Raw genomic sequence first — 10,849 nt, 5'->3', positions numbered from 1 at the left:
GGGGGGGCGGGGGCGACGGGGACGGGGGGGAGGGGGGTCCCATGCCCCGGCGTGGCGGGCGGCGATGGCTGCGGGGAGCTCCGGCGGGGAACGGGTGCGCGCGGGGGCGGAAAGGGAAGGGCTGCGGCGGGGAGCGGGGAGAGCGGCGCGGAGCCCGGCGGGCTGCCCTGCCTGTCCCTGCCCGGCGAGCCCTCCGCCGCCGCCGCGGGCGGCTCGGGAGACCGGCGCCGGGCGAAGTTGGGTGGCGGAGGGGGCGCGGCGAGGGGGTCGCCCCGCCGCCGCCCCGGGCAGACCCCTGCCCGCCCCTGTGCCCGGTCCGGCGGGCGATGCGCACTGAGTGAAGGCGCGGCCCGGGGCGGGCGGCGGCGGTGCCCCGCTCCCCCTCGGCGGACCAGTTTGAGTGACACCGCGATCATCTCGTTTCCCTTCAAGCTTCGCCTGTTGCCGCCGCCGCCGCCGCCGCCGCTCCAGCGCCGAGCCGGGAGTGGAGAGCACAGGCTGAGGCTCCGCCGGCTCCGGCCAAGAGATCCCCCGTCTTTATGCCGTGATCTCCCAGCCCGGCCAGGCACCGGGGGCGCAGGACGGGGTGGGGGGGACTGCGGGCTCTCCCCAGCCCTCCCGCCCGCACACCTCTTCGGGGGGCTTCCCCTCCTCCTTCCTCCGGGGCGATTTGTCAAACTTCCCCCCTCTTCTGCCAGCAGCAGCAGCAGCAGCAGGGCTGTCCTCTCCTCTGTGCCGCCTCCTCCGCCGCCGCCGCCTCCTCCTCCTACTCGGCATCGTGTATGCACAGCAACAAAAAATATATCCCCGACCCAGCCCTCGCGCCGAGGCTGGAGCAGCTCACCGGATCTCTGGGGCTGAGGCAACTCTTCCCACCCCCGCTCCCCGGCTGCCCCCCCCCGCCGGCGCCCGCAGGAGCCCAGCATGCCGAGGAGGAAGCAGCAAGCGCCCCGGCGCGCAGCAGGTACGAGAGCCGCTTCCCTTCCTTCCCTGCCTTCCCTTCCCTTCCCTCCGCGGCCGCTGGCTTCTCCTCTCGCTTCCCTCCGTTCTCTTTCATAACCGGCTCCCGGCGGGCTCGGCCGCCGCTCCGCGCCCCGCTCCTGCCCCGCTGCCCGCCGCTGCCGAGGGCTTTGCCAGCAACTCCCGGGCTGGAGGCACAGCGCCTGGGTTGGGGGGCTTTGGGGGGATTTTATTTATTTTTTTTCTTTGGGGTGGGGGCGCATGAAAGCCCGTTCCCCACTTTTGGTGCCCACTTTGATTTATTCCGAACTCTGCCATCGCCCGGCTCGGTTCTTGGGGTAACCCTGTGCGAGGGGCAGGCGGGTGTGTGCGGGCACACACTGCTCGGGCTCGTATGGTCGATGTCACTCCCGGGCTGGGGGAAGCAAGGAGGCGAATTTTGGTTACTTTCAGCCTGTACTTTGGCACCTACTTTGCTTCTCTCCCTCGTAGTCTTCGTTCTTCTACATCCCGTTCCCTCACAGGCAAATGGTTTGTGAAAGCCAGGGAAAATACTCTTTTTATTTGATTTTTTTTTCCTATTAAAAAAGAGAGAGGGTATGTATAAATACATCGCACGCTGTGAATGAAGTGGCAGGGACAAAGTAATTTGGAGGGTCTGCAGTGTTAGTTGAAGATCCAAGCACAGAACTGGTTCCTTTGCCCAACTTTTACGTTTTTCTCTTCTGCCCTTGTACTGAACTGGAGACGTCTCTGCCAGACAGACAGACCCACCTAGTTGATCACTTTCTTTGGTAGCCTCTTCTGTTAATCCTATTGATTTCTTATTTATGAGTCCAGAGGAGAAGCTGCAAAGTAAAGCAAGGGAGGAAAAAAAAAAAAAAAAAAAAGGGTCTGTGTATTGTCAAGTGACTGGTGCATGTTTCTGATAGTGCCTTTACAATTTCCACCGTTTTTTTTTTCCTTTTTAGAAATACTTTTCGAGGCTTTGTGCTGGTGAGGTTTTTTGTTTGTTTGGCTTGTTTTCCTTTTGCCAGAAATGTCAACTCCTGTTAAACTTAAGCAGTATTTTTTGGAAAAGCCAAATTGAAAAGAAAACAGTAAAAGAAAAGCCCCACATAATTTTACAGTAATCCTTAGTTGGGGATATGTGGGCTAGAAAAGGTTTCCTTGGCCTGTTGCCATCCTTGATTTGATGTCTGATTGATCGCCTGTCATCTGGCAGCCTTTGATCTATTCATTCCCGATAAACATCAATAAATCACTTGCCATGGTAACGCCAGACTCGGTGACGTCACACGTGGCCTGTCAACTCTCTGTTAGCGCAACTTGAGGGGCTCCTGGCGAGCGGTGCCACCGGTGGCCCAGGGCTGCCAGGGCCGGGCTGGCACGGGGGGAGGCACAGGAGAGGCTCTGCTGAGGGACAGCCTTGGGGTGCCGGGGTGCAGCAGCCCCAAGGGGCCGGTGTGGAAGTTTTCCAGAGGCAGCGCGGCTGTGGTTGTGCTCAGGACAGCTTGGAGCAGGTAGTCCTGGAGCCTGGTGTAGGGTTTGTTGGAACACGGGTGTTCAGCAGCGTGGCAGTGCTCCCACACTGCCTGACAACTTCTCTGAGTGGGGTGGTTTGAATTCAGTAAACAGCAAGGGGCTCAGGGAGTGACACAAATTGTAGATAAGGATGTCCATGTTTCCTTTCTTCTCCTCTTTGGCATCCACTTGTGTTCAGCCAGTACTTTTGTAATAGGGAAACAGTCTTCCCAGCAGTCTTACCCCGCATACAAACAGCTAGAAAGTTTGGAAACTTTCTCAGTACGGTAGTGATACCATCTAGCAAACAATATCGTAGCCAAGTACTTCATGATAATATTTTGCTTTTCTGGCCTGTGCCATCAAATAACAATTTTCAAGAAAAATGACGAAGGTGAACGTTTCCTGATACTTGGGAAATTCTATTTTGTAAAGTGAATTTAGTTCTGCAAAATCTAGCTTTTTCATGTGTTTGACACACTCGACTCTGCTGTAAGCTGGGCTCTCCATATGCTGGAAGAAAATGTTTCTGCACTAAACACACATTCTGAGGTACCTTTCTCTCCCTCCACCACTCTCTGTCTCTCCCTCCTTCCTCCAATGAACCATCCATTATATGCGATCTTTCATTTTTAGCAGAAGTGTAATCTCTTTAAACTTTTAGCTTTTTGATAGCCACATTAAACATTTAGTATTGTGTATAATTGCTTCCCACTGAGATGCTGCTTTTATTGGTCACATTGGAAATGTTACTTTTTCTAACAGCAGTAAAAGCAAAGGCTTTTTTTTTTTAACACCTTAAAAAACAGCTAAGAAATAACAGGTTAGTTAAGAAATATTCATTACAAAAACTTGACTGCAGGACTAATAGGAGATGGAAGAATGGTTTTGCTCTATCAAAATGACCCGTCAAAACGACTTTGTTTCATATTTGATTTAATTGTCTCTCTCCTGACAGGCACATTCATCAATAGCTTAATGGTCAATCAGAAGTTGGCAGAGTGAGTGCTTTCATTCTTTCCCATACACTAGCTTTGGCTTTACTTTATCAAAATGCCTCTGCCTAATGGATATGGGGGATGTAGAATGACTGAAGGGCTACTTATTTGACAAGAGTGAAAAAACAAGAACATTTATGCTGTTGATAAGTGCATGAAGATAAATAAGTGAGCTGTATGAGGCGTTTTATTTTAAGACAGAAGAAACTTACTTTTTTTTTCCCCCTTTTTGGCTTGAGAGCTGCGAGTTATAAGGTTCATGACTGCTTTTGTGGCATACTGAGAGTGATGACAAATTGATTGCTTGGTACTGAGAGAGAAAAAAGGTGGTGGTGGGGGGAGAATTAAAGATGTCTGCTGATTGGTAACTCAGGAAATCCAGTCCCCAGCAACCTTGAGAATACTCGAGAATTTTTTTTCTCCAAACTGAAAGGTCTGCTCAGCCATAAAAAAAGAAAAGTTGTTTTGCCAGCTTCATTAGTGTTCACCTAATTAGCTGTAAACCTGATGGATTCCTGACAGCTTTAATGATTGGAGATGACAAGCTCCACGCAGTGTCATCCAGCAGAATTAGGTTTGCAGCTAGTTTGATGTAATCAAGTTGATATTACACAGTCCTGGTTGCCTTTAGTTGTGCATTAACTCAATTTTCTGCTGCAGGTGACAAATGGGCTTTGGTACCTGGATAATCATGTCATAGGAATTAGGGCCCTTTTAATGGTCTGGAGTAGAATAACAACAACAAAGAACTCTCAGCAGCACAGAGCTCGCAGACATAACAGACAGGTGCACAAATTCTTTATGTCTAGCCCAAGTGTTAACACCACACTGTGGAAGACTAAAGCTGTCTCTGAGAATCAAGAATCTGCAAAAATGATAATTTCACTTTGTTTGCTTTGAGACTCAGGTGAATATTGTAGATAAATTTGGGAAGAAGAGTCAGGGGTTGCAATTTTATTCCTCACCTGTTAAAGCAAGATGATAGTCAGAATCGCTGCTCCAAAGACTTGTGTCATGTAAGTCAGGAGGAAGAAGGTATTTACCAGTGAGACGCTGCTGTCTGGGGAAGCTAAGATAGTGTATTAATAGAGGCCAGTCTTGTTCCTGCAAACAGTAATTATATATCCTTAAATTATAACTTTGACTTGCAGATTTTTTAGAAACCTATTTAAAAGATCAAGAGAATGTACTTCCTACTGACAGAAATGACTTAATACATATTTTGTATACATACCTTCTGAGGAGGGATTGGGAACTAGTGGTTTGCTGGAATCACATTTAGTTTACTTATTTATTTATTTAAATACTTAATAGAACGGTAAGACCCAGACAACTGCACCGAGTTTTCAAGCCTCTGGGAAAAAAAAAACCAAACAAACAAACCTGGCCTATGTTTTTGGGGTTTTTTTCATATAGTATGTTTTAAACCCTAGAGATTGCTGCACACTTTAGGCTCTTCCCAACTTCTGTGCTTACATTCAGAAGGTGCACCTGGTCAGTGTGAGCACTGAAATACACGGAATTGATGTTTCAGAGGTGCGGAGCACTTCCACTTTCCAGGGACTTGCGTGCTCGTGCCAGCCCTCAGCCCCTCCAGCGCGGGGCTGGGGGTGCACCACAGCAAACAGATGCAAGATGGCACACAGGTTGTGCCGCCAGATTTGCAGGCAGCTCTGACTCCGGCAACTCGAATGCTCGCTTTAATTTATGGCAATTGCTTGCAACTACATACATACCCCAAAAGTAAATGTAGCGATAAAGTAGGCTACCTATAAAGGTACTTGCAGTGTCAGCCCTTAGTATGTTATTTGCCTCCAAACCTGCCACATATTTCTCTGTTGGGCAGAGATTCTTCCTAGCAGCAAGCTGACAAAATGATTAGTTATGGCTGTCCTCTGCTTTTTTTTTTTTTTCCCCAGCAAAGTGTGAAGGAACAATGAAAAAAAAAAAAAAAAAAAAAGAAAAGGAAAAGGGGCATAAATATAAAAAGGCTTGATAGATTCCCCTGAATATCCGCCTGGAAAACAGAATTTTCCAGAATCAGCTGCCATTTCTCCCATTAGCTTGACAGCTGTCAATTAGGGCTTCAGTGCTCTCCTGGGCCACAGTTTATTGCGTGCAGTTGATGTTGTCATTTTGTTCTCGGTTTTGCCTTGAGCACTATCATGAGCAGGAGTGAAATAGTCAATAACTGATGTATCAGCAGTTATTTCTTAAATTGGCTTACAAGTCTGCATTTTTCCTCTTTTTACTAAAGATTGTTTTGTAAAGTGATTAGAATGAATTGTGACTGCTGCAGGGTTATGGGAAATGCAGTGAAGCTAGGGTGAGTTAGCAGGATTAGAGTGGGTCCTTTTTGTCAGCCCTGCTTCCAGGATTAGTGGAAACTGTATAGAAAAGATCACCTTCAGGGTGAAGTGTGGGGTACATTTTTAAGCGTGCTATGTGCACGCTTATGCAGAAACATATGGTGGTACAGAGTGAATGAAAAGAAATCATTTGCCAGGATGTAAAGTAACCTATGTGTTATCTTTCTAGGCAAACCTTGGCACTGCTGGTTTTACGGTGTAGTAATCCATATTTTAATCCCATGTCGTGACTGTTTCCTAGAGAATCCAAACACAGATTGTCAGATTTTAACACAGCCCTGTATTCAAGGTGCTGCTAGTGGATCAGGTATTAAGATGCCTGAAGTGTTGCATTGTCAAGTAGGAGTGTATGTGTGTGTATGGTTATGATACAACACCAAAAATAACATAGTTGCTGAGCAGTCGTGTGTTATCTTATCTATGAAATACTTCAGCATCATTTACTAAACAATCTACCTCAGGTGTTTTAGTCTGATTTTTTTTTTCTTCTCTCTGTGTTTGCTAATTTTTTTCCAATTTAGTTACGCCCAAATTGTGGTTTATCAGCCTTAAGTTAAAAATGAAAGGTGAATACAATATATTGTATTTGGTAACAATGATATGGACTGGTACATCCAGACAGATAATATGCAGTTGTAATTAGAGTGAATAGACAGGCATTCATTTTCAAATTCTTTGACACATGCATAAAATAGTCATATAATAAGATAAGATGACAATTTTATGTTAGGTTGATAAAGTGTCCCGATACATGCATTTAAATGTCTGTAAGCCTTTTTTTATCCAGACAGATTAATTCTAGTTTCCAGCATTTGCAGTTAGACATTAAATTAATTTTAAAAATCCCACTAAACAATGGATGCATTGCTTTTTTGTGTGTGTATGTGTCATAACCTAAAGCAGGAGGATTGAAAAAAATTTGTGCAATTGATTTTTCTTGATTTCAACATTAAAAAAAAAATAAAGCATGAAAATTGGCTCAAAGGTTTTAAGGCATAGTCCATGAGAGATTGTACTTTAGTTTTCTTAAGTACAATAATGCAGAATAGAACATTGTCAGAGCTTGAAATTGTTTGTTACCATTTTCATAAAAAGAACTGAAAGAGTTGAAATAAGTAGGGCTTAATTTCAGAGACTGCGAGATTCATCCTACTGCATTTGCCTGATTTTGCGCCTGAAAGATATTTTGGTCATCTCAGCAGAGAGCCAATCTGCAGAATTTAAACACTTCTCATTGCAGGCATCAACTTTAAGATATTTCTCAGAAAATGTTCAAAGGGTTTTTTTCCCCTGGGGGCAGAGGGAGAGTAGGGAAAGAGTTACCAGAGGATCATAAAATATCTGAAAGCTCTTTGCCAATGCCATTACCTGGCATCTTCGGGCAGTAAAGGGGCAACTCTTCAAGAATAATCTAAGTTCGTATTTTAGACTTAATTATAAATTATTAATTAACTCTGTCAGGACACATGTTATTAATTATGACTCTCTTTTCTTCATTCGGAGCAGCTGTTGGGAATCACGTAAGTTGACTGTGGTTGTTGGTGTGGGAGTTTGCCAGTGAGGAGCCTCCATGGCCAGCCTGCCTCACCTCCAGCTCCCATCCCCTTCCGCCCGGGCGCGGCTGTTGGGCAGCTCAGCCTGGCGGCGCTGCCAATTAATGCAAGTTCTGGGGCAGCCCGGTGTGCTCACGATTAGTGAGCATTGTCACGGGGCTGGGTTTTAGGTCCTGTCCATAAATAATTCCCGTTTTAGCAAGCCTGTGTGGTGGTGGGGAGGTGGGAAGGGCGGCGGCCAAGCCTTGGCGAGGGGGAAGCCAGGCGGTTTCCGTGCCCTTCCGCCAAACTCCCGCCAAACTTCGCGCACTGGCACAGAGCAGAGGGCTGCTTTATTATTCGTTTGGAATGATCCAAATTAATTTACTTTTGATATTTCCATCATCAAATTGAGCCCTCTGTTTCACTTTCTTATGTGTTCTTTGCGGAATGCATGTTGCATAAAATAGGCAATTTTTAATGAACAATTTAATGTAAATGGGTTCTGAATTTAAATTAATATTAATGAAGCTTTGAGTGAATTTATTTTGCATACGTAAAGGCTTGTAACTCTTTCACTCATACACTCTTGTCTTTATGTACTAACACATTGGTTAGGTGAATTGGCTAGTTTCCATATTTTGTGATTAAAAACTCTAATGGATTTTACATGGGTATTTGTGCTGGCGCAGCTTTGCGCAGGTTACTATCACTAGTAAAAATGTACCTGCTTTGATATTCAGATTTTTGTAGTTAACATTTCGCTGTTACCCCACCGTTTCTGTATGTTTCTTCCTACTTTGGTTTCACCTTCATGCTTGAAGAAAGAAATACTCCAACAATAGTCACCACAGTCAAGATGTTTTCTTTCTTTGGCTTACCTCTAATGCATTATGTATTTAGAAATGATGGGATGTTCTATAATTAATTCTGTTAGATGTAATTGCTATAATCACTTTGATGCTACACATAATAAAAGTAATATGGTAAGCATACGAAAAAATATAAACACCTTATTGTAACACTTTTTGCAAAATTCTTTAAAAAATCTTGTTTAGAGCGGAACTTCCACTTCCGTATTTTGTCAGAGCTAAGCTTTTTTTTTAAAGCACATTACTTTAGTAAATGAATTAATTTTAGATATTGAAAAGATTTTGACAGGCAGGTTGTCTTGTATGTGCGCACAGATATCCCTGGCTCTGTGTGCTATTAAAGATGTAGCTCATTAAGAATCTAGTCTTCAGAGTGGCTATAAGTGAGACATAAACATCACTGTATATCCCATGAAATCAGAGACAAACATGTACATTATATCAAAACCCAGGACACAGGAAATAACACAGGAATGGAATTGTACATTGGAAAGCTTCTTTGTAGCGCAAAATTGTGGGAAATATAAAATGTATGAAGGGTAGCATGTAACTAGAGAGGGAGTTTTTCAGGCATGGTCCCAAGTGGGAAAAAGACTACAGAAGGTGATTTCCCTTCTCCTGCTTTTTTTCTTTTTCTTTTTTTTTTTTTAAACAAGTAGCTTTGCGTTATTGTTTGCAAACAGTTTTTGGTAGAGAGGAAATGAAAAAAATATGTGCTATGGGTTAAGCTGTGTAGCTGATATCCTTGATTCTGTAACAAAAAATGTTAATATGGCCATAGTTCTTAATTAGTTGCACACCATACTTAATGCTGCAAAGGTCACTTGGTTTTATGGTCCAGCTTCGCCTATGAATTTGTATGTTTCCCCCCAAATTTATATTTCTCTCTCACGTATTTTCTAAGCAATTGAGTGTGCAAATTGTGGTTAAAATGCAAACTAGAAACAGGATTAGAAAAATACATTTAGCATGGACAAAGAAGAGGTTTTTATTTTTTTTTTAAATTTATTTTTCCTGGTGTTATTTTCAAATAATGCACAGCCTTTGCATGGCGAGCAGCAGTATTGCATTTAACTTCTGTAAGCTGAACAAACAAACCCTGACCAAGCTCTCGCTGGATTGTTCTGGGGAAGAACAGAACAGGGTGCTGTTCCTGAGTGTCTCTGGGACTGGGCTGGCTGCCGGCAGCCCTTTCCCTGCTAGGTCAAGCCTGTTGCTGGAGGGCCAGATCGCAGCAGGGGCCTCCAGGAGGCTTGGCGAGGCTACTCCAGACTGGCAGCCATCAGTCATCCATCTGTGACACAGAGTCTGTTTTTGATGGCAGGGATGATAAAAGGCCTGGGAACTGTATAGGCCCTTGTAATCAGGGCCAGTGCTGACATCCTTCTCAACTTTGACAGCTTCTTCCTTTTCTCTCTTCACCGCCAAGACTGTCTCAACTGGATTTTTTTTTTCCTCTCTCTTGTTTCATGTACTTGATCAGTCTCAGATGCTGGGAATTATTTTTTTCTGGAGGGAGGGGGAGTGTTTCTTTTGGTTTGTGGGTTGGGCAGGTGTGAGAGGAAGTCTGTTTTTTTTTTTTTTTTTTTGTACTGTAGGCCTGTTGCTAATTAATGTTCCTCCATAAGATTCTGTCGGAGTTGAGTAATGTTTTTGATCTTTATGCCTGATAACTGCATACTTAATGAGATTTCAAAGCTGTGAGTGCAGCTCCCTACAATTATTGACAGATGCCTTTTCTTTGCCATTGGGTTCAGCTTCATAAATCCTCCTGCAGTAATGAGGTTCAGAAGTGCCACCCTGCCAGTGAGCTAATGAAAGAGGGGGGGAGGGAGGGAACAGCTCATGCCTGCCTGACACATTTTTTTCCTTTAAAATTTACTATGCAGATGTCAAGCTGTGGGACGATTACTTCAAACATGCTAATTTTTATCTTGCTTTTGTGTCAAGCCTGCATGCCATTTTTCCCCCCCAATAATAAATAAAAATAGAAACCTCAACCTATTTAAATTTTATCATGGATCATAACTATTGAAGACTTTGATATATGTGTGTTCTTTTGCAGTTTCCAGTCAGTGGAGCAGTTTTTTGAAATCCGAAGGGCAGAGAGAGGATAAAAAAAAAAAAAAGAAAAACAAGGGGGGGGGAAAAAAAAGGCAGCAAGCTGCCTCGGCCGCACGTCGGCCTGCCCTAACCGTGCACTTGAAACATCGGAGATTTCATTTTAGAGTTCTGAAACTAAATCCTGGTGGAGAATAGCCGCACCATGCCAAACAGTCGATTTCCTTTTCAGCAGAGCCATACATCACTGACCCACCCTTCCCTCCCGACAGAATGACATGTGTCATTTATCACCGGGCCCTGCCAGAGCGCGGGGGGGCGCGGGGCAGCTCCCGCTCTGGCGCTGCTGGATGTGCTCCGGCCGGCCGGGGACGGGGCGCGGGGACCAGAGCGCCCGGCTGTGCTGGGGGCACTGCCACACTCACTGAGGAGGTTATGTGCTTTCATATTATCTGCTAAGTCGCCTTGTTCAGCCCCCTGAAGGTTTTCCCCTCCTGTTTTCTTTTCTTTCTGTCTCTTTCTATTTCTTCCCC

The 10,849-nt window shown here is 44.9% G+C and overlaps 1 protein-coding gene across 1 annotated transcript in view; it reads left to right on the top strand.

Moving 5' to 3' along the window:
• The first annotated feature begins 757 nt into the window (after positions 1 to 757).
• The window catches only part of TSHZ3 (teashirt zinc finger homeobox 3), a 63,856-nt gene continuing 53,764 nt past the window's right edge, over positions 758 to 10,849 (top strand). Inside the window, exon 1 of the mRNA XM_042027604.1 lies at positions 758 to 964. Within this exon, the coding sequence (XP_041883538.1) occupies positions 925 to 964 (40 nt within the window). The 5' untranslated portion in view covers positions 758 to 924. The remainder of the gene's footprint in view (positions 965 to 10,849) is intronic.

This window comes from Corvus kubaryi, unplaced genomic scaffold (assembly GCF_017639235.1).
Source record: "Corvus kubaryi isolate FWS band 111438036 unplaced genomic scaffold, C.kubaryi_AGA036_p1.0 37300, whole genome shotgun sequence".
NCBI lineage: Eukaryota > Metazoa > Chordata > Aves > Passeriformes > Corvidae > Corvus > Corvus kubaryi.
This window is presented reverse-complemented; position numbering and strand designations above follow the sequence as displayed.